This window comes from Mesoplodon mirus (assembly GCF_964341445.2).
Source record: "Mesoplodon mirus genome assembly, chromosome: 15".
Lineage (NCBI taxonomy): Eukaryota > Metazoa > Chordata > Mammalia > Artiodactyla > Ziphiidae > Mesoplodon > Mesoplodon mirus.
This window is the reverse complement of record NC_138991.1, coordinates 82,808,940-82,835,232: the sequence shown is the minus strand read 5'-3', so window position 1 is coordinate 82,835,232 and position 26,293 is coordinate 82,808,940. Positions and strand designations below refer to the sequence as shown.

The 26,293-nt window shown below is 46.1% G+C and overlaps 1 protein-coding gene across 1 annotated transcript in view; it reads left to right on the top strand.

The window, feature by feature from the left end:
- ZNF12 (zinc finger protein 12) overlaps window positions 1-25,625 on the top strand; it is a 39,801-nt gene extending 14,176 nt beyond the window's left edge. Inside the window, exons 3-6 of the mRNA XM_082645722.1 lie at window positions 10,442-10,506; window positions 17,448-17,574; window positions 17,843-17,938; window positions 20,811-25,625. Coding sequence (XP_082501848.1) covers window positions 10,492-10,506; window positions 17,448-17,574; window positions 17,843-17,938; window positions 20,811-22,663 — 2,091 coding nt within the window. The 5' untranslated portion in view covers window positions 10,442-10,491 and the 3' untranslated portion in view covers window positions 22,664-25,625. The remainder of the gene's footprint in view (window positions 1-10,441; window positions 10,507-17,447; window positions 17,575-17,842; window positions 17,939-20,810) is intronic.
- The last annotated feature ends 668 nt before the right edge of the window (window positions 25,626-26,293 follow it).

Sequence of the window (26,293 nt, the reverse complement as noted above, 5' to 3'; positions counted from 1 at the left end):
GTGTTAATGAATGTGTTTGTCTCTGCCACCTGGAGAAGTTGTGTAAGGGATGTTTGTGGCTATGTAAAGTTGTGGTCTGTGTGTTCATGAGCTCTGCTAGGCTGAAATGCTGATGTGTGATGGGCAGTTGTCAATTATTCACTCCTAGTTTTTTTTGTGAAATGGAAGTAACTTTGGTTCAAAGTTGTTATTAATATAATATGAATGAAACTTGACCCATAGTGATGTCATCGGCTGGAACAGAACTCAGGTTCAACTGCTCATCTCTCAGAAGTCCGTGTTCCAGAGACAAGGGTTGGTGGAAGAAGAAAGACACTTTATTCAGGAAGCTGGCAACCTGGGAAGATGGTGGACTAGTGTCCCCAAAACCATCTCTCAGTTGCCAATTAGAGGGAAAAGGGGTTGATAGGGAAAAGATGGGAAGTCTCTGGGCTGTGCCGGTGGGGGCTACATGCAGAGTAGCACAGTCAGCTCTGACCATCATCTTGAAATTGGTCATGCAGTGGAGTGGTCAGTGTCATGCTGATTGTTTCAGGCGCAGTTAATCTTCAACTCCAGTGTTGGTTTGTTCCCATTTCCTTGAGGCCAGTTCCTGGAATTGTGTAAGCCATTGGTTCAGGTCTGCTCCAGATGGAGCAGCTCGTGTCATAGCTCCAGTCTGGTCATCATACAGTTAGCTTTCTCCTCTTGTAGTGGTTTTAGTATCTGCAAAACCAGTTAGGAGTGTGTGTCTGACACGGTGACTTCTGTCCTTCGGGAGGAGCTAGAGGTTCTGTGACTGCTGTTGTCCTGATCATTAACTGCCTGAACCTGTTCTTGTGTGACTCAGGGGAGGCCTGCGAGGCTGCAGCTGTTTTACAAACAAGAGGCAGGGGAGATGGAAGGGCCCTGCAGGGTCCTGCTTGGTTCCAGCAACGGAGAGGTCCAACGTTGTATGCAAGGGAATGAGATGTAGTTTTGTTTATTAACAGGAACAAAAATAGTTTGGTCCTAAAGTGAAATGACTGACTGTTCCAGCACCAGAGAGAGGATAGTGAAGGACACAACCTGAATGAATATAGAAAGGTGTAGGAGGCGGGTGGAAAGGGAATTTTATTTACCTGAGCCCAAGGCGGCTCAGTTTTGATGTTTATTCCAGAGATTTTCAAAAAAGAGCTTATGGTTCTCTTCGTATCAAATATTATATTGATGCAAAGCTGGAGTTTGGTTTTCTCTCTGTATAAATGATACATCTTTTTCGTGGAGTATTGGTCTCTTTAATGAGTGGTTGGAAAAGTTGTTCTGTAAATCTGCCCAAACAGCAGAGATTCTGTATCTCACTGGAAGAGGTTTCTGCACCTAGTTCTGAATTCATCCGGCCTTACTATTTTTTGAAAATAAACGCACAGGGACTTCCCTGGTGGCTCAGTGGTTAAGAATCCACCTGCCACTGCAGGGCACATGGGTTCGAGCCCTGGTCCGGGAAGATCCCACGTGCTTATAGAAACTAGAGCACAGAAAGAGTAAGGTCATGTGAAATTTGACATGCTAAATGTTGTCATAGTGTTAAGCAGTTTGAAGATTGTTGGCAGAAATTGTCATTCATTCAAGCAGTAAACATTTGATGAATACTTGCAAAAAATAAAACATAAAAAAACCTCTAGAGCCCGCAAGCCACAACTGTTGGAACCCACGTGCCTACAGCCCATGCTGCGCAACAAGAGGAGCCACCGCATTGAGACGCCGACACACCACAACGAGGAGTAGCTCCCGCTCACCGCAACTAGAGAAAGCCTGGGCACAGCAATGAAGACCCAACGCAGCCGAAAAGAAGTAACACAGAAATCTTAAGAAAAAAAAAATCTCATTGTTGTGCAACCATCCCGACCATCCATCTCCAGAATGTTTTCATCCTGTCCAACTGAAACTCTGTCCCCATTATACACTGACTCCCCATCCCCCTCCCAGCCCCTGACACCCACCATTCCACTTTCTCTATGAATTTAACCCCTCTGGGGATCTCACAGAAGTGGAATCATGTAACATTTGTCCATTTGTATCTGGTTTATCCACTTAGCATAATGTCTTCAAGTGTCGTCTGTGTGGTAGCCTGTGTCAGAATTTCCTTCCTAGGCCTGAAAGCCAGTGTGGACAGTACACGGGGAGTGAGAAGGAAATAAATCCCTGGGTCTGAAGAAGTTGAGATGGATGCCAAGTGCAGTGGGAAACCAGTGGATGAGAGGTGTCGTGATCCAGTTTGCACTGAAAGGGAAACAGTTGAGTTTGGCTGCTGCATAAATGGATGGGGTGGGGTTTCAGTAAGGGTGGAAGTCGGGAGATCCAGATATGGTTAGGAATTTGGCGTGACAGTCCAGGAAGTCGATGTCTGAGAAGGTGGAGAGAAGTAAACAGGTTCTATTTGGAGGGAGAATCAGCAGGGCTCATCGGGGGATCAGATTGGGGGGAGGTAGCGGGGCGGTATTTCTGTTTACTGTGTGTGTGTGTGCACGTGTGTGCTTATGCCTCTACTGCTGAGACTTAATTGTTTCTGCAAAGAAAAACTACCCTCTCCTCTTAAAAGTGGAATTGATAAATTTTCACTGTTTATGCAAAGAAATGTCAAACAATCATTGAAAAATACGCCAATGGTCTTTGTATCAATTAGAAACTTTCCTCCCTGTTTGTGGATGAATACTATCTGTTGTATGAATATACACACTACATTTTCTTGATCCATTCATCTGTCAATGAACACTTGGGTTGTTTCCACATTTTGGCTCTGAATCTTGCTTTTGAATTAGTGTTTGGGCTTTGATGAGAAGCATCTCTGTTGTTCAGGATGTGCCCAGAGTTTTCTTTTGTCTTTTGATCACTTCCATATTTCTAATTAGCCCAAGCAAAGCATACGTAGAGTCACATCAGTTCATCCAAGGTGCAGGGACTGAGTGTCTCTTTGGTTTGCACTCGTGGACTTTCTGAGATGTTCTAAGTCTCAGAGGCCATGCAAAGAGTGTCTGAGGTCCTCCAGAGCTGCCACAGCCCGGCTCTGCTCAGTGTCCGCACTGCTGGGAAAAGCACTGCTGCTTGAGGACCTGTGTCCCTCTGCTGTAGACGTTGCATTGTTAGGAGGCAAATGAGTTCAGATTTGCATTCGTCATGCTTTCAACCATCACAGTTGTTTGGGTCCTTGTATAACAAAACCAAAGTTCACTCTTCCTCTTGGTTAACAGGCTTTCAAATATTAGAAGGTTGGTATTCTGTCCCCATGAAAATTTCTCTTGTATACTGTGAAATACCCTGATTGCTTTATCTAGCCTTCAGATCTGGATTTGCATAATTCCACCGCATCTCACCTTGTCCACATGTGCTACAGTCGGGTGGGACCCATCTTAAGATGTGTTGGTATGTTGTCCAAGTATGGCGTAAACAGCCCAGATTGAATGTGATGTTGTAAGTGAGCAGGACCTTGTGGGGCCTTCCTGGGACGGATTCTCCCCATGTCTTCTGCCTGCTTCTTGTCGTTAGAAAATTTTAGCCTCCTAGCCTTCCGTGAGTTCGAAACAAAGAATTTAATCAGAGAAGGGAGAAAGTGCAAAATGGAAGGAAAACAGTCCAAAAAGACCAAATAATACTAGTGTAGCCGTTAAAGTCAAGGACCTTTAGTTCCTCCTCAAGGGCTGTAGATACTGTTCTGAGCCACATCCTTGGAGCTGTTTGGCAGAGACTGAAGCCCCCAGCAGGTGGAAGAAGTTAACTGCATGCTGCCTACAAGCACGTACACCCCAGACCAGCTGGAATCAGAAGGTTGATGATGTTGACCTCAGATTACCTCAATGCCAACCAATCGGAAGAATGTCCACAAGCTGACCACACACCCCTCAACCTGCCCTCCCTCATGCCCCTCTTTTGTAATTCACTTTAAACATTTTTTAAATTTTATATTGGGAGTATAGTTGATTTACAATGTTGTGTTAGTTTCCGGTGTACAGCAAATGATTCAGTTATATGTATACAGATATCTATTCTTTTTCAGATTGTTTTCCCATTTAGGTTATTACAGAATTTTGTTTTTTTTTTTCATCGTGCTGTGTGGCTTGTAGGATCTCAGTTAGCTGACCAGGGATTGAACCCGGGCCACGGCTGTGAAAGCCCAGAATGCTAACCTCTGGGCCACCAGGGAACTCCCTAGGTTAATAGAGAATATTGAGTAGAGGTCCCTGTGCTATACAGGAGGTCCTTGTTGATTGCCTGTTTTATATATAGTTGTGTGCATACGTAGGTCCCAACCTCCTGATCTATCCCTCTCCCCCACCTTTTCCCTTTGGTAACCATAAGTTTCTTTTCTATGTCTTTGAGTTTGTTTCTGTTTTGTTAAGAAGTTCATTTGTATCATTGTTTTAGATTCCACCTAGAAGTGATATCATATGGTATTTTTCTTTGTCTGACTTCCTTCACTTAGTATGATAATCTCTAGGTCCATCCATGTTGCTGCAAATGGCATTATATCATTCTTTTTTATGGCTGAGTAGTATTCCATCGCATATATGTACCACATCTTCCTTATCCATTCCTCTGTCAATGGACATTTAAGTTGCTTCCATGTCTTGGCTATTGTAAACAGTACTGCTATACATATTAGGGTGCATGTGTCTTCTTGAATTATGGTTTTCTCTGGGTATATGCCCAGGAGTGGGATTTCTGGGTCCTACTGTAGCTCTAGCTTTAGTGTTTTGAGGAGCCTCCACACTGTTCTGAATAGTGGTAGCACCAATGTACATTCCCACCAACAGCCTCACCCCATCTGTAAACACCTTTCCCTGAAAGCCATTGGGGAGTGGGTGCCTTTTGAGCCCTAGATACCTGGACCCCTTGCTTGTTGCCCTGCCAAAAATGCAGCACTTTGCTTCACTGTGACCCGGTGTCAGTAGATTGGCTTCAGTGCGTGCGGGCGAGTGGACCCAAGTTTGATTCAGTAACAGTGTGTTTGGAGACAAGCAAAACTATCACCTCTCCTCCTCTTTTCCTCCTGTGGATGCAGTTTAATATAAAAACGGCTGTAGCTCTACTGCAGAAATATCAGTAGAGTGAAGCAGAAGTGCTTTGTCAATACAATCCTTTCGGCATGAGAGTCACGTGGAGAAAATATTACAGCACAGATGCCTGGACCCAGCCTCAGAGATTCTAATTCCACAGCACTGAGCTAGGGCCTAATTTTAACTTTCTCAATCGACATGCTTCTGATTTGGAAGTGTCTGGGTGGGATGTGCCACCCAAGCTGGTGCAGTAGGGGGTCTTCAAGGCATCGTTGAATGAAATAAGCAGGAGGGAGGTGAACCGTGACCTGGATTTAACCCAGGCAGCCTGTGGCAGGGCTGTGGCCAGGCCATGGGTCCACAGCTGAGCGGACGTCTGTGTCAGCCTCCAATCCTCCTGCCAACGGGTCTGTGACAACCCCTCCATCGGCTTGGTGCTGCTGCGGATAAGCAGCCCTGGGATCGGAGTTCAGGCCAGGCACCTACCTGGGTACATACATAGTGCATGTGCTGGTGAGGAAACCGCCCTCTCCACCAGGAAGCCTGGATCGCATCCTCCCATACAGCCCTCAGAGGGGACCAACCCTGCTGACACCTTGATCTCAGACTTCCAGCCTGCGTAAATGTCGGACAGAGCCTCTGTGTTGCTTAAGCCCGCCAGTCTGTCGTACTTTGTGACGCAGCCCAAGCAAACTGCTACGACCTGTATTTTGAATAAGAAGGAATTCACATGTGACGGTCACTTTCCTGCTTCCCCTGCCTTTATTTTTTTTATTTTTATTTGTAAAAAAAAATATTTATTTCTATTAGGCTGCATCGTGTCTTAGTTGCGGAACACGGGCTTAATTGCCCTGTGGCGTGTGGGATCTTAGCTCCCGGACCAGGGTTCCTAGGCTTTGAACCCGCATCCCCTGTATTAGAAGGCAGATTCTTTACCCCTGGATCACCAGGGAAGTCCCTCCCCTGCCTTTAAATTAAGACGTGTCGCTGAGTTTCAAAGAAGAGACTGTCTTTTTCTGTTAGATGAGAAACTTGAGTTCTCTTCTTAAACGTTGCGTTTCCTGGTTGTGGTAGATGTGTTAGTGTTGAAAAAAATGGTTGAGAGACTGTAAGAGGAAAATGATTTTACAGATCCTGAAGATGGGTGCCAGTTATCTTGATAAAATTGGTATGTTAAGAGACCAAAAATAAACAGGAGAAAACACAGGTAACTACTTACGAAGTGCAGGATGGGAAAGAAAGGCTTCTTTAAGTACAGTGTCAAAGCAGATGAAAAGTATGAAGTGAAAGTGAAAGATTTGAACACAAAATATTAACTGTATAAGAGAATGTGAGAGTAAAAAATTAAGTTCAAAAGATAAAGAAAACAGGATTTGATAGACACACACTTGTATATGTAAAATAGATAAACAATAGGACCTACTGTATAGCACAAGGAACTATGTTCAATATCTTGTAATAACCCATAATGGAAAAGAACCTGAAAAAGAATACGTATATTCTTACATAAATACATGTAACCAAATCACTTTGCTGTACACCTGAAACATTGTAAACCAACTATGCTTCGATAAAAATAGATAACTGACAAAGTAGGGAAAATATCTGTATTTAATAGAAATGCAGGTACAAGAAGAGAAAGCTTTATATTGTAAATATCCATATATATGAAGAGATCTTAATGAAACCAAACTAAAAGGTGGCCATTGCTGCTTCTGGTCAAGGTGAAATCGCAGGGTCCAGGTTTACCCTCCTAGCTTCAACAACTTTGAAAAGGGGGAAATGTATGAAATGACAGTTTTTCGCCTTTTGGAGAGAGGGGTGAGTCGTGAGAGACATCAGCTCACTGCTGGACATCCTATTCATAGGGATGACTCTGTACTTACTATTCCCTTTTTTAGATCATTTCCTCAAGACAACTTGTAATAGAAATACTTGCAGAGAGTGTCCAGGGCAAAGTACAGGGCAGGGGGCTGGGGAGCCCAGCATGTCTCTGGGCTGAAGGGGTAGAGTGAGGTGTTGAGGTGGGCACAGCAGCTGGGGTTCACAGGTCGCCCCAGTCTTCTGCTGAGACCCGGTCAGTGCACGTGGGTGAGGTGAGAACTGGAGGCCTGGTGGGGGGCTGATGGGCGCACTGCCCATCCAAGGTGCTTCCAAGCAAGGTACTCAGTGTATCTGACGTCTTTACGTGGTGAAAATGGAAAATGTGAGAAATGGGCCCTGGATGTTTGCCAGGCTCAGGCTCAGAGGAGGCGTGGTCGCTGTCATCCCCACACAAGCAGCATTTCATCGGTGAGAATTCAGGCAGAGGCCACAGTCAAGGGCAGCAAGAAGCGGAAAAGACCATTCCTGGCTCTAAGCAGCCACTTCCAAGAGCAGTTTTGGAGAAGCACCCATGTTGTGCAGGATTAATTTAATGTGGCAGTTCAGCTGGGGAAACCAGGAATGGGTTATGTGCTTATTCATTTGGATGAATCATCACTTCTTATTTCCGTTTTTAGAGGATTTCCTCAAGACGCTTGTAATATAAATACTTCCTCTGTCCCTTTCATAAGTATCTAAATGTTTTTAAAAGCTAATTCAGTCTCTTGCCAGCATTACAACCCAGGAATGTTTTTGTTAAGGACCTGAGAGCTATCTTCTTTATCTGTCACCAGGGGAGTTTAGGCTAGGTGTCAGGCACTTTGCTCTGATCTGTAAGTACCTGCTTGCCCTAGAGATAGGAGAAGTTGTCTTTCTCCTTTGGATAAAGGGTATTAACTATCATGGACAGCCACCGAGATTACCAGGTGAATTTAGGATGTACTCTGGAAGAATGTATGCCATTTTTCTGGTGTTGTCAGGTGTTTTCACATGAAACAAGTTCCCGTTTATCTTGAGAACACGTATGCAACAGATTTTATCTGCTGAGCTATAAAAAAAAAAAAGGTGAGGTTCATTTCATTTGAACAAACATTGGTGGTTTGCCTGTGGTGCACAACAGTCTGGTTTAATGGTTATTCAACAGTAAAACCGTTTTCTTTATCTCTACATTTGTGGAGAGGAGTTTCTCGGTTGGCGGGAGATTTTATTTTTATTTTCATTTTTTTGGTTAATTAATTAATTAATGAGACTGCGCTGCACAGCATGCGGGGCCTTAGTTCCCCAACCAGGAATCAAACACATGCCCCCTGCAGTGGAACCTAGGAGTCTTCCCCACTGGACCGCCAGGGAAGTCCCTGGAGATTTTATTTTTAACTTTTCCCCTAGCACCCCTTAAGGAACAGGTGGCCAAGAACACAGTTATATTATTTCACCCCCAAAATGTGATAAATCATTACCCTTATGATTCCATTTTTAAAACATGATATTTTTTCCTAACATAAACAGTATTCTGTTTAAGAGGTAAGATCCCAGGTATCTGTTTTCTGTTTTCGGTTTGTGTGTACCTTCTGATTTTCGTACAGTTTTGAATGCGTTGGTTGTGTAATCTAAACAGCTACAATTTCTATTTTCTTTTCCTTCCGTGGGTAATATTAGTTTGTATCATGGCTGGGCATTTATTGTATCGTAGGATTTGAATGAAAGTTGTAGCGTTTCAGTTAAGCGAACATGATACACTCCTTCCCCTGTCCTGGTGGTGGGGGAATCTCAGATGTAACCCGAAATGTCTCAGAGCAGGGAAAGGACCAGGGACCCTGGAGGCCATCACACAGCCCCCACTTGAGGCCACACCTTTCCTTGATCCCTAACACGAGTGAAGACAAATGGGCAATTGAGTCCCTGGTCCAGGCGGCCCACCCTCGCAGCACAGCAGCTCTTCACCGCCAGATGACATGGAGATACTTAAGTCGCTGATTAACTTGACGGCGCGGAGACTTCTGGGAAATAGAGTCCTGGTACTTGTCCCGTTCTCCGGAAGGGCTTTGTCAGGCGGACTTCCGGCGTCCTCCTGCGCAGGTGCGCCTCACGGTTTGTGCGTGTTGGCGCACGCGCGCCGTCGCCGCGCCGTGCTCGCTTCCTGTGCGTCCCCAGGTCGTCGCTGGCCGTCGTTCTCCCGTCTCGGCCTCTTGCGGGCGGGCATTTTGGGGCCTGCGGGGCTGGACGCCATCCGGCCTAGGCAGCAGCCAGCAAAAACGGGCTGTGCGCGCGAGGGTTTTCGCGGGCCGGGCGGAGGCTGGAACTGTGACCCCCGAGCTTGAGCCGCGGAGCCCGCGTTTGGGCCGGAGTGGCCGAGCGGCTGGCGGCGGTGCAGTGCCCGACCGTCTGCAGCGCGCGACAAAGCGAGGTCCCGTGAGGGACGTGGGCCTGAAGGGAGCTTGTGCCGTAGGCCCAGAGCCGGCTCCTCTGGCCCAGTGGTCTCGGGAGGCGGAGCGGAGGGATCACGAAAGAGGAGCGCGCCGCAGGAGCAGCCCCCGGACCGGATCCTCGGGAGCCCGGGTCCGGTCAGCGAGTCGCGACGGGGTAGGTGTTGCGTCTGCAGGCGGTCGTGGACCCTGCGGCCCTTGGAGAGCGGGGCTTGGGGTAGCCCGCCCCGGGCCCCGCGGTAGAGCCACCGGGAGGGTTTGACCGCTTCCCGGAGGTGGAGGGGCCGGGCTGGAGGACAGGGCCGGTTGCTCCGGATGGGGCTCCCCTGGGACTTGTGAGCTCCGGGTGTCCTGGGGGAACAGGGGCCACAGGCTCGGCCGGGACGTGCCGCGTCCTCCCCTCCGTCCCAACCCCAATCCTCCCCCTCCTGTCGCCGTCTCGGCATCTCGCACGTGTGTCTCAAGGCGCGTCAGCACCTTGGCTGTCTAATGTAAGCGTCCGCTGCCCCCCTGGGTTGTGCCCTGTGGAGTCGCACAGTGTACTTGGTGCGGGATGAGTCTGCAGGGCTTCTGTCCTGCTGCCTGGGTTGAGGAAGGAAGCGATTGGGCCTGAGAAGGGAGCTGACTTGTCCTAGATCCTCACCGGGTGTGCACGTGGGGTCGCTCACAGGACTCCAAACTCCTAGGGCAGGTGTTCTGTCCAGTTAAAGTCAGTTTTAATAAAAGAGTTTTTTGAGCGTCGCACTTAAGTTTGTAAAGTTTGTACAAATAACTGAAAGACTGAAACGCACCTGAGTGTGCCCCTTTATTCTGGGTGTCCTGTGGATTTTCTGATCTAAGTTGTTAACAGGCTTAGAACAGATAAACTATAAGCATTTTTTAATTTCGTATTTAATGACGGAGGTTTATTTTAATAGGATTCAATGTACACTCGCTACTGAAAACAAAAGTATCCCTTCAGGTACCACAGTCACGTGGGAGTTACAGACCTGAGGGTGGTCGCTCCCTCCTTATTCTAACAGGCCCTTCTGAAGGTGAAAGGGCGGGTCTCCCACAGGTGTCTCTTGTGGAGCGCGGGGCGGGTGCTCGTGCACCCCGAGGCGCTTCAGTCGTAGCTTCACTGCCTGCGTTTTCCTTCTCCAGGTCCGCCTCCACTGTCACAGTCCTGCACGTTGTTCCAAGAGCAGCGGAAAATGAATCGGCCTCTGGTGAGTTTTGCTGTTTACGTATTTACCTGCTGCTGTTCTTTTGTGATAACACCTTGGGAGGCGAATAGTTCAAAATTTAAAATGGGAAAGTAGGAGTAAGTAAAAGACGTGGTTAGACAAAGCGTAGAGGAGGAGGTCAGTACCAAGTGTTTCTGGCAAGTTTTGTGTGTAGATCCCACGTTCCTCTTATAGCCAAAGTACAAGCCTCGTGTTCCTGACATTTGTGGCAAAGCACCCTCCCTTGCTGACTTACATCGTCCTGCCGAAGCACTTTTGTTCTCGGGCGTTAAAGGTTTCCTTGAGGATCCCGCTGTAGGCCGCGAGCCTTCCTGAGCGACAGCCCCTAACGTGTTGACATTGGTGCCTTCCTTGTGCTTCCTGTAAGCGGAGAGCGTGCTGTCCAGGGTGCACTCAGGGCATATAACTTGTCTGTTCAGTAGAACACCGTTGTCACATAGGTGCATTGTTTTCAGTGCTCAGTCGAGGGATGCAATGAGGATCATCTGGAAGAACAGCCTTGTCACCCTTCCAGTAAATTTCCCTCTGTGTCTCTTACAATCTAACAGGGTCGCGTTACACACCGTGCAGTGAGGTCTCTGGCAAAGATTCCTGGTTTCCCAGCTGAACTGTAGCGTGCAGCCTGCGGTCCTGGTTCTGCCCCTCCCCGGAACCTGATCCGGTTCAGGTGACCTGGCATCCAGCATACAAACCAGTGGAGATTTGCCAGTCGTCACCTCAGACCACTGTCGCCTTGCCATCTGCAGAGTCTGCTATGTTGGTTTCTGTGACAGATCTCTCCTTGCTCTCTTCCTGACTGATTCTTTCTTCCGCCCTCTTTGTGTGTTGTCTTTTCACCCTTGGTTCATGACTCTTCAACCTGTCTGATCTCACCCTCTGGTGCTTTTCACCTGCAGCTCTGTCAGTTCTCCCACCTGGACCACATAGATGCCTCTGTCCAGCCACTTGCCAGCATCTCTATGGAGTTTGTCCAGAGGGCACCTCAGATTACTAGATCCAGTAGATCCAAGAATGATTGTTTACAGCTCCCCCGCCCCTTGCCTTCTCCTTTTGTCCCTGGCGGCTCATCGTTGCATCATCCAGCCTGTCACCCTACCCAGAAAAATGGGTTCATTCTAAAGTCCTTCTCCATCCTCTGTTACCACGTTGTCATATTAGGCTTGTTAATGTCGTATTCTAAATGGTTTTTATTCGTTCTCCTCCATCCCATACTTGCTACCATTAAAATAGCTTATCTTTTCGTTTCTGTAGTTACAGAAACTTTTTTTCTGTGCTGCTCCCTGTTTCCTCCAGCAGCTCAAGTGTATTCTTCACGCTGAGTATTTCTCCCAAAATATGAATCACAGCGTTTTGTCTGCATGTGGGAAGCACTTTAGAGGTTCCCTGGGTGACTGGACAAAGGAGGTTGCCGTTCTATGGAGCCATTAACCATCGAGCCCAGCACTGGGGGGAGGTCGTACCTCGCTGATGATGCGTTTGGATGGATCTGTGGGGTAAAACCCTGATCGGAGAGGCTTAGGAGAGAGGAGTGGGAGAACTGGGTTTGTTCTGTTCCCAACTTTTTCAAGACGTTTTGCTGTGACGGGGAAAAGAGAAACTGGACAGTAGCTGGGGTAGGAGCTGAGGTCCGGGGAGGATGTTGTGTTGTGTTGTGTTGTGTTGTGATGGGAGAAATAACAGTGGGAATGATCCAGTAGATGCGTGTGGGGGAGGGGAGAGCTGCTGCCCGGGGTCCTGGAGTGGGGCGGGGATGGCAGAGCTGGGTTGCAGGTGGGGAAGCCCTCCGATGGCTTCTCTGTTCTCAGGGAAGCAGCTCCTCAGCTGAGGGTGAGGGTGAGGTTGGGGGTTTGAGGAGAGGGCAGAGCTCTGGGGCTCAATGGACATCTTCTGCTCTGCTGATGGAAGGGTCCCCAGAGAAAGTGTCCTGCTTGCCTCGCTGTTGGCTTGGAGACCATTCACACCATCTAGTGTTGTGTCTTTTTTCTTAGACATAAACATCAAATGTTTTCAGGTTCTGCATGTGATCTTAAGAAGCAGTCCTGTGCTTCCAGGAGCTTCTCTTCTCCTCAGGGAAGGCACTTCACAGACGTAATTACAGGAGAGGAATAAAATCCTGCCCGTCGATGCATAGGGAAATCCAGAGTGCTGATAAAACAGAGCCTAGTTTTATTTCTTTATTTATTTTGACTTTTATTTATTTATTCATTTTTGTCTGCGTTGGGTGTTTGTTGCTGTGCGCGGGCTTTTTCCTCTAGTTGCGTCAAGCGGGGGCTCCTTTTCATGTCGGTGCGCGGGCTTCTCATTGCGTTGGCTTCTCTGATTGCGGAGCTCACCTTCTCGGCATGCGGGCTTCCGTAGTTGTGGCTGGCAGGCTCAGTAGTTGTGGCTCGCGGGCTGTAGAACGCAGGCTCAGTAGTTGTGGCTCACGGGCTTAGTTGCTCCGCAGCATGTGGGATCTTCCCGGACCAGGGTTCAAACCCGTGTGTCTGCCATTGGCAGGCGGATTCTTAACCAGTGTGTCACCAGGGAATTCTGAGAGCCTGGTTTTACATGCATTGTCAGAGCACGTGGCTCAGTGACTCGGGGAAGGGTGACGGCCCTCAAGTGACCAGGACTTGGGTAGCTGCAGAGGTTGGTGAGGCTCTCAGAGCAGCGTGAGGTGGACTGGATGAGGCTTTTGAGGTGCTGGTAAGGACCTCCTTCCTTAGGATGTGGGCCTCCCGTCAGGAACAGCGGGACGTGAATGCAGGCAGACCCTGAGGTTGACTGAAGAGCCTCCCCTCTGTGCTGCTTTTGGTTTCATCCTGTGGAGAAACTGAAACCTTGTAATTGGGACAGTGAGTCGTCTGATCAAAAGATGTCATGTGTAGAGACTGTGGATGGCATGAAACGCGGGGTGGGGTGCGGTGGGTCAAGTCAGGGGGACTCTGGGCTCCAGCGCGATGCCCAACAGGAGGGGGCGAGGCCGCGGTGTGTTCCCGCTCATCCTGGGCCCCGGTGAGCAGTATGGATGGTCCCTTGGGGTTTTTCTGAATCGTGACTGAGGTTGAGAGTATTTTCACGTGCTTAGAAGCTGTTTCTTCTTTTTAATTGATAGACAGTGTTTAGAGCAGTTTTAGGGTTCCAGGAGAATCGAGCAGACCGCAGTTTCCTATCCCCGTCCCTCTGGGTTCCCTCCCTGGGGAACATCTCTCGCCTGTGTGGCACGTCATCTCAGTGATGGATCAGCATTGACACCTAGTTCTCCCCTGGAGTCTGTCGTTTATATTAAGGCTCACTTTCTGTGTCCTACTGTTCAGGTTTGGACAGGTGTGATGACCTACAGCCACCACTGCAGTGCCACCCAGAACCATTTCACTGCCGAAACATCCCTGGGGGCCACCTGTTCACCCGCCCAGTGCCCCCAAGCCCCCGACAGCTGCTGGTCTTGTTACCCTCTGTGTATTTTTGCCGTTTCCAGAATGTCACGTAGTTGGTGTCTTTCAGTCTGTGGTCTTTTCAGACTGGTGTATTTCTGTTTTTCCATGAAGGGCCTGTTCACGTCCACTGCCCGTCTTCCTGCCCTAATACTGTCTTGTTTTGTTTTGTTTTGTTCTCTTTTGTTTTACTTGTATTATTGGTTTTCAGAGTCGTTTTAAATGTTCCTAAATTTTTCCAGTTGGGGTCATGTTAGTAAACATTGTTTTCCAAGGTTTATTGTCTTTTTCCTGTATTTTCCAGCATTGCTATGTAATTCATTACTTGTTTTTACTGTGAGAATTTGAATACTATGCACTTCAAAAGTTTCTCAAAATCAGCACATTTGGGCCTCCCTGGTGGCGCAGTGGTTGGGAGTCCGCCTGCCGATGCAGGGGATACGGGTTCGTGCCCCGGTTTGGGAGGATCCCACATGCCGCGGAGCGGCTGGGCCCGTGAGCCATGGCCGCTGGGCCTGCGCATCCGGAGCCTGTGCTCCGCAACGGGAGAGGCCACAACAGTGAGAGGCCTGCATACCGCAAAAAAAAAAAAAAAAAAAAAATCAGCACATTTTTGTTCATAAGATTCCTAGTTGAAGAGCACCCTCCTTGGTCAGTACTGGGGTGCAGCTTCTTTGTGGGGGAAGGCGGGTGAGTGGAGATTGAATGCATCAATCTCCTGGTTCCCTTTCTGTTGGGTCTCAGTTCCCCTTTCTGGTTCTGGGCACTGCATCAGCCACTCTCCTGGGACAGGCCAGGCAGGTGGGGTGCTCAGTTCCTGGCTCTGGAGGCTGTGTGTGTCTGAGAACACCTTTGTTTTTCCCTGACGAGCAAGAGGACTCTTGGTTGGGGAGTGGCGTCCTAGGACTGTGGCCCTTGGGTTCGTGCCGTCCTGTGTCATTTGGGCCCCAGCCATGCGTGGGAGATCTCTGACACACAGATGCAGCTGTTAAAGTCCTCTTGGGGTTTTGTCATTTACAATCCTCATTTACAATCCTCTGAAGAATACTCCTTTTCTGTGATGGAATTCCAGTGCTTAGGCTTTCTAGCCACTCATGAAAAGAATCTCAGAAAGGAAAGGAGACCGGTCCTCTCTGCCCCAAAGCAGGGCGGTGAGCCAACACTGTTCACCTAATGCTGAGAAAGTGGCTTGTGGGAAATGTGTAACCAGTTCTGAGTTCTGTGATGACAAGGCTGTCTGTGGAATCTTACTGTACCAAGTGCTATTTTAAGACACATACATCCTGGGTTGTTCCCTTGTGTTTTGAAACTAACCTAAAACCCCTAAATATTTGCAGTTCTGATTGCTTTCTTAATTTGTTATCCAGGTTTCCTGAAATCCATTTTCTTAAAGTTTAAAATGCAAGAAGAGTGCCATTTTCTAATCTTCCCTTTACATAAAAGTGCACGTGGGCAAGCCACTTAACCCATCACCAAACAGAAAATCATCTGGAACATTCACATTAATGCTGTTTTCAAGCGGCAACAGTGCATATATTTTTATGCCCATTACCAGTGAAAACTATGATGCTTTCTTATTGTGCTGTTTTTTTCTCATCAGGCAAAATGACAAGCAATTAGAAAAGCCCCACAAATCACACATTTTGTGGAATTACAAATGCAAAACGGGAAAGTAGCATAAGGTGTCCGTGATTCTACTCAGGCATTAAGATTAGAGGAGTTGATGGTCTCATCCCGCACTCTCTTGCATTTGGGAATAACTTTCAGTGTGTGAACGTGTGGGTCCTCAGTCTTCATCCGGGCAGCGACAGGTGTGACCAGTGACGCCTGAATGGAAGATGCACAGAGCTTCTGGAAGACTTGCTGTCAATTTCTGAGTCAGGCTTCTCGAGGCTGAGCCGAGGCAGTTCTGCACAGACGCTCATCTGCCTTGGGCGGCAACCAGCTCTTCCCCCCGGCCCCCCCCACCCCCCCACCTTGTGTCCTGTCAGCAGCTGGGCACCCTCAGCCTTCCCAGGCCAGCAAAGCCTGGGTCCCGGACATCTCTGCATCTGGAGCTGGGGGTCAGGTGACCTGGCGTCTCAGGGGACCTTGCTAACAGGACCCATCCTGCCTCTTCGATTGTTCCACATAAAGAACTTTGATTTTCAGTCAATGTCAGGAGTTTGTGGCCATCTTAAACGGCCTGTGAGCTTGGCATGGTCTTTTCCTTAACCTCTTCCACACCATTCCTCCCTCCACGTTCTTTTGAAATCACCTGAACTTTTCTGTTTTTAACATGCTGGTCCTGTGTTGTATTCCTTTCTTGGCCATTGCATAAACTTAACAGCCACATTACATTTAGTTTTTACTTCTCTGTTTTCTGCTCATATCTCTCCTCCTTTAAAGAGTAATGGGATACACTTTAGATTATCAACAATAATAGTAGGTATCATTGAGAAGCATGTTATGTCCAAAGAACTATGTTAAGTTCTTTCCATGGATGAACCCATTTGATACTGGTCTGTATCATTATGTGATAGGTACCATTATTATCTTTATTTCAGAGGTGATTGTACAGAAGGAAACAGTTTGTAATGACTGGTGTGAGTGTTTTGTGAATTTATTCAAAAGATCCTCGCTAAAACGTCTGGGTGTGGCAATCTCTGGTTCCTTTGTTAGCTCTTGTCCCTTGTCAGGAGTGTGCTCCTCCCCTGGAAGGTATTGGTGGGAAGAAGGCATTCCAAGTCCCCAGCTGGGAATTAGGGGCCCCTGAACCAAGCTGTCCCCGACAGCTCGTTTGGCAGGTCAGGGTCAGACCGCTGCAGGCTTATCTTCATAGTAAAATACGGAACTAGGATGTGTTGCCTGGCTTGCTTGTTGCTTTGGTAAGTGTGGCAAATACTGCAGCTCGGCTCCTTCTGTGAGCGGTAGGAGAAGCTTAGGGCAGGAACGGGACACGTGTGTCCGGAGTTTAGGAGAGAAGCCTGGGCTGGTCATATAAATTTGGGAAATGTTGACATGTAGATGGTAATTAAAGCCATGAGGCCAGATGGGATCACCATCAAAGCAAAGTGTAAAAGAAAATAACTGATCCCCAGGCCCCTCTAACTTGAGGATGACTCAGGGGAGAGGTGTAGCCAGCCAACGAGACTGAGAAGGAGTGGCCGGGGAGGTAAGAGGAGGAGGACCACACTGTTAACAGTCTGGAAGCAAAGCCAAGGGGCACAGTGCATCCCGGGTTTGCACGCATGCCCTCAGGCCTGTGCTCCTCGGGGGCAGGGGCTTTGTCTGCTGTTGTAGGCCCCCAACAGCCAGGATTGCTCCTGGCTCCCAGTGTAAGACAATATTTTCTTTCTTTGCTGCACACTGAACTAACTCATGGCAGTGTATCGTATTTATTTTCCTCCCACGAGATCCATAACATAAAAGAGGTATACGGTGTTAACTTCCCCGGTGAGCTGGGTGAGCTCTTGTCCCCCTAAGTCTTCTCCACGTCACCCAGTTCCCATCACGGTGCCATTGCAGGGGCCAGTGTCATTCACGGACGTGGCCGTGGACTTCACCCAGGAGGAGTGGCAGCAGCTGGACCCTGAGCAGAGGACAACCTACAGGGACGTGATGCTGGAGAACTACAGCCACCTGGTCTCCGTGGGTGAGGAGAGCCTGCTTTCTGAGTTGCTGAGATAAACAGGAGTTCCCTCTAACTTACTGACTTTAACTTTGAATTTAATGGGACAAATGTGAGTAATCTGGGGCACCAGGCAGGAGGGCATTTGGTCTTTGCCTCCAAGTAGGTTCTAATTTTGGTACAGCACAGATGGCCACTTCTCTTGTGTAGCTCGAAAGGCAGCCCTTCGCTTAGACGACAGATCTGGAAGCCCAGCAGCCAGGCTCAAGTTCTCTCTCATTTCTGTTAACAGGGTGTCACATTATCAAACCGGAAGTGATCACCAAGTTGGAGAAAGGAGAAGAGCCATGGATAGTGGGAGGAGAATTCCTACTTCAGAGTTACCCAGGTGTGTGAGTGAGGCAGTGAGGAGGTCGGTAACTCGGAAGTGTTTTTCCCTGGAATTGTGTAATGGTGCCAAGCCTTAGACGTGACCAAGGAGAGTTGCTTGTGTGCTTTAGCTACGCAGATCTCGCTCCCAAAGACTTCCTCCTTCCGCACAAAAGCTTATGTTGGTAGAGCTTCTCCACGCTTGCTTCTACCCAGAACCAAACCCACTCACTTCCTTCTTCCTCTTAAACCTCAGATCTTCTTGTTCTTACAGCATATTCAGTAACCTCTTATCGTAGGTTCTTTTTGCTTTCAGGCATTCAGTCTTACTAGAGAATAACTCGTGACTCTCCATATTCTTATTACTTCCCTTTTTTCTTCTTTCCCTTGAAATGCCTCAGACTTGTTTCTGTCCGCAGTTTCACCTCTCACTTCTCCTTCCTTGAGGTCAGAGGTCAAACCCCCGTCCTGTGCATAAACCAGTAAACTCAGTTCACCTTTGCTGTCATGAGCACGGGTGCTGCTGGCATTTGGTGTCTCCCCCTTCCCCCAGATGCCCATTTTCGTCTTGTCTCCTATTTACTGTTCGGTGGCCACGGCCTTGAATGCTGTCCTGTCGGAGTAGGTGCAGAGTGAGTAGGCGGTACAGAAATGGGTCGTGGGTCATTTATCCTCCCACCCCCGCCCCCTCCAGAAATGCCTCTGAAGGATCTGCTTCGCCCTTTGGTGGTTTGTTCCCCGACTTCTTCAAAGGGCTCCTCCTGTCTCAAGTCTTGAGGGTTTTTGTCTGTTTAATGCTGCATTGTCCACCCTGTCCTCTGGTTCAGTGTTTCCCGTGGGAGCAGTAGGCGCTCCTTCATTCTGACTGGATTTGCAAGATGTGTTCATCTGCTTTTCTAATCCATCTTATCACTAGTCTCATAGGGTAAGCCTACAGCGATTCCCTGTTGATTCCTAAAAGGAATTTACATTCCTCCTCCTTTAAGAATTACCCAATATTGGCCCTGTGTTACCTGGAAATATTAATTTTCTAGTGTTTCCCGGAACTCCGGATAAACTCCCTTTGGTCCACACTTCTAAATGTCTTGTTTCATTGGGGTGTGAGTTATTTGTCCAGATGACACATTCTTTAAGTCTGAACTCAAATATCAACCCCTCCTTGAAGTTTTTCCTTCCAGCCCTAATCATCACTCCAGTCTCTTCTTTCTCTTGACTTTGACTCCACCTCATCATGGTGATGCCTTAAAAAAAAGCTAGGTCTGATCAAGGAATCTGTTATTTGATTATGTATTTTTTGCTTGAGCTTCTGCACACCCCCCCCCCAAAATCCAATAAAGAAAAGGCCATGTTCTCTCCCCTCATCCTACTATGTAACACATAGTACATGTTTATTTCTTTATCTGAGGAGCCAGGTAGGTGAAAGAACCTTCTTGTCCATTCAGTCGGAAATAATTTATAGGCAGGTATTTCTTTTTACTTTATTATTTTTATTTTTTATTGAAGTATAGTCAGTTTATAGTGTTGTGTTAGTTTCAGGTGTAGAGCAAAGTGATTCAGATACAGGCATTTATTTCTAAATATGCATGTCTAGGTTGACATCCCATATATTCTGCTGGTAGTCGGAAGATGTCCATATGATTAAGATTAAGAACAACTATGATTTCTATTGAGGGGTTCAAAAGAAATAGGAAATAGAGCCATACTTTCTAAGAGGTTTTGGTTAAGAAAAGAGAACAGAGATGCATGGGTAATTTAGAACTCAGCATTGCACATGGGATGTTAATGTTCCAGTACAAGGATGAATCAAAAATGTATGGAGAGTAATCATTTTCAACTTTAAGGGGAAATGGAGCTAATTAACTTGAGAAAGGACTTGAATAGTATTTTTTTTTAAGCATGGACACACCCTAAAAGATAGGGTTTGAGTGGATCAAGGCTGGAAGTCTGGCAAATTTAGTAAAACAATAGGAGCAGAGACCTGTGGTTGAACGTAAGCTGGGGCATTGCTGGTACCAGACATTGCGGTGTAGGTGACAGTGCCTTAGCCTGTGATCTGTCTCTCCACTTGATGTGAAGTGTCATGGTGTAAAGTGCTGATCCATCTCCTGAGACTGATTCCTCCTTGTCCTTGTCGAGTGGCTAAACTCATTGTTGCCCCATCAGTTCACCTGTTTGCTGTGAGTCCTTTCACATCTAAGAGTTGGTCATTCACCCAGCATCCTTTGTCTTCTCATCATTGCTCCACGTTTGTATTTTACCTTCTACACCCAGTTTTGAACAAAATCTTAAAAGTAGCAAAGATCAGAGGTGCTTTTGTTTTTTTATATAAATTTATTTTTAATTTTTAGTTATTTTTGGCTGCGTTGGGTCTTCGTTGCTGTGTGTGGGCTTTCTCTAGTTGTGGCGAGCAGAGGCTACTCTTTGTTGCAGTGCGCAAGCTTCTCATTGCGGCGGCTTCTCTTGTTGCGGAGCATGGGCTGTACATATGCGAGCTTCAGTAGTTGTGGCATGCAGGCTCTAGAGCGCAGGCTTAGTAGTTGTGGCACATGGGCTTAGTTGCTGTGTGGCATGTCGGATCTTCCCAGACCAGGGCTTGAACTCGTGTGCCCTGCACTTACAGGCAGATTCTTAACCACTGCGCCATCACGGAAGCCTGGTGCTTGCGCTTTTGTCAGCTTTCCTCACCACTGGAGATTGTGGAGGTTGTGTGTGTGTGCATGTGGGTGCTTATTCCAAACCAAAAGAATAAGGGAAAAAAGTAAACTTGGAATTGTTTTCATCTGTCCATGAAGCTGGCACCTGTGCCACAAAGAAATGGCTTGTGTACAAGTCACATCTCATATCTTATATAGGAAGTTGTATAAAAATCGGTTAATTTTGCCTCTTTTTAGAAGAAGACTGGGAAGTCCATGATCTGGTAGAGGGAGCCCAGGAAAATGAAGACAAACATTCAAGGCAAACTGAATCTGTCAACAACAAAACCCTGATTGAAGAGAGAGGTAATGTTTTTGATAAGACTTTTAATGTGGAAACAAACCCTGTTCCTTCAAGAAAAATATCCTGTAAATGTGACTCATATGGAAAGAGTTTAAAATCTACTTCAGAATATATTAGTAGTGATGGAAGCTATGCAAGAATGAAGCCTGATGAATGTAGTGCATGTGGGAAATCACTTCTCCATGTTAAGCTTGAAAAAACTCATCCAGGAGATAAACCTTATGAATTTAATCAAAATAGGGAGGCTTATGCTCTAAATGAAGGAAGTATTTATCAGAACATTCATATTTTAGAGAAACCCTTTGAATATATGGAATATCAGAAAGCCTTTCAAAAGGGTACAGTGTTTGTTAATCATATGGAGGAGAAGCCCTACAAGTGGAACGAATCTGAAATAGCCTTTCTCCAAATGTCAAACCTCAGTGTGCACCAGAGAGCTCACATGGAAGTGAAGCCCTATGAATGCAATGCATGTGGGAAATCCTTCTGTAAAAAGTCAAAATTTATTATACACCAGAGGACTCATACAGGAGAGAAACCTTATGAATGTAACCAATGTGGGAAATCTTTCTGCCAGAAGGGAACCCTCACTGTACATCAGCGAACACACACGGGGGAGAAGCCCTATGAATGTACTGAATGTGGGAAAACCTTCTACCAGAAGTTACACCTCATTCAACATCAGAGAACTCACTCAGGAGAGAAGCCCTATGCATGTAGTTACTGTGGAAAATCCTTTTGCCAGAAGACACATCTCACGCAACACCAGAGAACACATTCAGGAGAGAGACCCTATGTTTGTCATGACTGTGGAAAAACCTTCTCCCAGAAGTCAGCACTTAACGACCATCAGAAAATCCACACAGGCGTGAAACTCTATAAGTGCACCGAGTGTGGGAAATGCTTTTGCCGCAAGTCTACCCTGACTACACACCAGAGGACACACACAGGAGAGAAACCCTACGAGTGCAATGAATGTGGGAAATTCTTCTCTCGGTTGTCATACCTCACTGTGCATTACAGAACTCATTCAGGAGAGAAGCCCTATGAATGTAACGAATGTGGGAAGACCTTCTACCTGAACTCAGCCCTCCTGAGACATCAGAGAGTCCACACAGGAGAGAAGCCCTATGAATGTAATGAATGTGGAAAGTTATTCTCCCAGTTGTCGTACCTCACTATACATCATAGAACTCACTCAGGAGTGAAACCCTACGAATGTAACGAATGTGGGAAGACCTTCTACCAGAATTCAGCCCTTTGTAGACATCGGAGAATACATAAAGGAGAGAAGCCCTATGAATGTTACATATGTGGGAAGTTCTTCTCTCAGATGTCATACCTCACTATACATCATAGAATTCATTCCGGAGAGAAGCCCTATGAATGTAATGAATGTGGGAAAACCTTCTGCCAGAATTCAGCCCTTAATAGACATCAGAGAACACACACAGGAGAGAAAGCCTATGAGTGTTATGAATGTGGGAAGTTCTTCTCTCAGATGTCATATCTCACTATCCACCATCGAATTCATTCAGGAGAGAAACCTTTTGAATGTAACGAATGTGGGAAAGCCTTCTCTCGGATGTCATACCTTACAGTACATTATAGAACTCATTCAGGAGAGAAGCCCTATGAATGTAACGAATGTGGGAAAAAATTCTACCACAAATCAGCCTTCAATAGCCATCAGAGAGTTCACAGGAGAGGGAATATGAACATACTTGATGTGGGAAGGCTTCTCTGAAGTCACACCTCATTTAATGTCACAGAACCCTCAATATTCCTACCATCCTAAGACAGAGAGTTCACACAGGTGAGTGTGGACAAGCCTTGGAGTCAGACTTGGAATCTGGAAGTTCACAGGATGGAAACCACAACTGTAACTAGGCCCCATGATGGGTTGACAGGAGTAAAAATTTATTGATACTTAAATTGTACATAGTCACCATGGATTCAAACTGTTTCACATATCAGGGAATTCAGACCAAGGGAAAATCTCTCAACCTAAGGAATGTGGAGAACATATTCTGTTGGAAATTATGAATACTGAAAGTTATGTTTCTGATAAAATATAAAGCTTTTGTAAAAAAGCCACAGAAGATGGCTGTTGTGAATAAACATGCTCCTTATGTAAATAGAAGCTGTACAGTTGTCAGGTAGCTAATCAAGACAGCAACATGGCAACATTAAGCTCATATATGAGTGGGTCCTGAGGATGTAGGACTAACGCTTTTGAGGACGTTGGGTCTGTCTGTTTGCTTTTTAAGATGCTGCACTCCAGGAATTGTACGCTCAGTTTGAGCCATGTTCGAAAGGGCTCCCCTATCCGTATTAGCATAGTTCCTAAGGCTTACGGTAGTGACCCATTTTAAGTGGCACCGCTAAGTTCGTATCTTAATATGCATTAGTACTGAACTAATATTTGAAAGGTGTGAAGTATGCTGCTTTTTGTAATCTCCCCTGGCATTTATAAATGCATTTTATCGTTGTTAATGAACTGAATCTTCCATAAGGGAGCCAGTGTTTTTAATAATGTTTTCAACTGTATCTGAGTTAGCAAGAGATAGAAATCTATGCAAAAAATAGAAAACGGCATAGGTAATTTAGTTGTTAATGCCAGAAGTCTGCAGTGAGGAACATGGGACTCATTGCACTCAGGACAGTTGTTCAGATGTACCTAAAATTGTTTAATTTTTTTCACCTACTGTTTTTTATTTAGATGCTTACGTAAGTGTAAGTGTGCAGAGCACACGTGATGTGTAACCTAGGAATTAACTGTAATTTTATTTGATGCGATGGTGTTTCTAAACACCGTGCTTTGCTCCTTCCTGAATGGATTAAGAGTGGGTTCATACGGGTTTGTAGCTGGCATTGTTGGGTGACCACCGTACTCACTCGCTCCTTGTTGTTGGCTGGCCAAGTTTGGGTATCCATTCCTCCTGACAGAACAGAAAAAAGCCTGGTTAGTTCCAGTCAATAGTGATAATCCCTTTCTCATGGCCAGCAACTGGCTTAAGAGTGGTCCAAGGACCCAATTCTAGACAAATAAAGGAATCATCTGACAGGTTATTTCTGGAAAAGTTTTCTTCAAAGCTTCAAGGAATCATGCTGGGGGAAATGGAACCTTGTTGAACTTTTCCTTGTCCGGATGTGATGCCTGGCTCTGTCTTTCAGCAATGAATTATGATGTAATTTGCACATGGCAGAGCAGAAAGATTGGAAGAACCTGGGACCTGGACAATGCTCTTGAGCCACTGAACCAGCCAGCCATGTAGCCATTCCACCTCTGGACTGTTTCTTTTCTGAAAGACTAAATTTATTTTTAAGCTGATTGATTTAGGTTGCTTTTAGGGATAACTAAAGATACAGAGTTTGTAGGAGTTACGCGATTGAGAAGTGGACTTTAGGCAAATCATTTATTTTGAGCTGTTGATTCTGAAATTATCTTATTTTCTGTAAATTTTGGTGTGAATAGTTTAAGCATTAGAAAACCCGAAACCATTAAATGTGTATGTTTCCCTGAATTGTTATGTTACTGACCTAAGAACCTCTGGAACCTGATACGATGTCAGGTATATCTTTGTTTTGATAATGCATGACATAAATTTTGTTTAGGTTAATTTGTTATTCATGGATCATTGCTACCATGTTGTTGACAATATATGGTGTGAGGTAAGGACCTACTTCTGTTGTCCAGTGATTAGCCTGATAGCCTGTATTATTTGAGTAATTCACCCCTTACCACAGAGATGAAATGCCATGTTTCTCATGTATTTCTATCACTCATGGCACCTGTTTTTGTTGCTTATCACTTTTCCACCTTATTTGTCTAGATGATCTTGAGTCTGCTACATAACAGGAATTAAAATTCTGGTAGAGTGTATAATAGTTTTGTGTAGCAAATACATATGCATTGTATATCTGTTGAAATGATATTTACAGAGGTTTCCTACACTAGTGGGAAGTAGCTTCAATACACAGTATGCATTTTAAGTAAAATATTTGAAAAGTTTAAATGGTTTACCACATTCTTTTTCTCTTATGGAGTGCCTGACATGAAAGGGTCCTATACATGTAAGTGGTCCTCAACTGCCTCTTCATTAATGCAGTCGTGGGATTTATTGTTTCAGAGATGTCAGTGTTTTCATATTATTACATCTCTGAAATTAGGATCTATAGCATGTTCTGATTCAACTGGCATTAATTTTTTTTCTTCCTTAGAGGTACTTAAAATAATGGGTTGTCTTAGATTTGATGGAATGCAATATTTGACAAGTTCTTAACTATTCCCGGCAAGGCCTCAGTTCATGAAAGAAGGCCCTACAGGGGATGGTTCTGTTTCCCCACCCAGCAGCAAACCGACTGTGGGATGGGGGCAGAGCAGGCGTACATGCTCTTCATGCACAGCGACCTCAGACTGTGGAGTGTGAGCAGATGTGGAGCTCCCAGGGGGCTTCCAAGGGCTGAGCAGGAGGTCGACCCCTCCTGGCACATAGAGGTGAGATTCCCCCGGGTTTTTTTGTTTGTTTTTTCAGTTATCCTAGTGTTAGTGAAATGGTGGTTCATTTGTTGCTTCTGTGGCCTCTCAAACAGGTGAAAATGAAGACCATTCCTAACACCAGGGCCCTCTTCTGAGGCCAGAGAGAGTCACCCTCTCTTTATTCCACCTCAGCGTGGCTGGCTGGGCTGTCCACTCTAGCGCCCCAAAGAAGGTTGTGTGAATAGATATTCGTAAGGATGTATTGGTATGTTTGTATACTGTGGAAGTATGCAAAACAATATAGGCATCTGGGAAACTAACCTGGAAATACCTTTTAAATTCAATAATATGTGTGCTTTATCATGCAGTAGTGCCCCAATCTGTTGATAGATCCCAGAGAAATTCTATACACAGGAGGATGTATAGGATGTATATACTGGGAATTTCACCACAGCAGGACTTTTGAGATACCCTAGGTGACGTTCATTAGAAGAGGTGAGTAAAATGTGGATCAAGCAGTGGGGTGGTGTCCAGCAGTTAGCAGTGTGTGCTCTGTTGTAGCACAGCTGACTGACACTTTTAGATATGAATGAAAAAAAAAAGGATGGAATGAGATTTCATGCAACTAAACAATGTTTACGTCAATTAAAGTTACACACACACCCTCACAGAGGCTACAGTAGTATGTGCTTAAGGTCATACCTTCATCAGTGTGAGTACCTGTGGGGGGAAGGGATGGAATTGGGGTTTGGCATGAAGAAACAGTGGGGTCCACACAGAAACCAATGCTGATAGTAAGTATGTTTTTAACTGAGTAGTACAGTTAACACTGTGCCCAGGACTCCTCCAGAAATATGAAAACATGCACACAGGAAAATTAAAGGCCCCTAATTA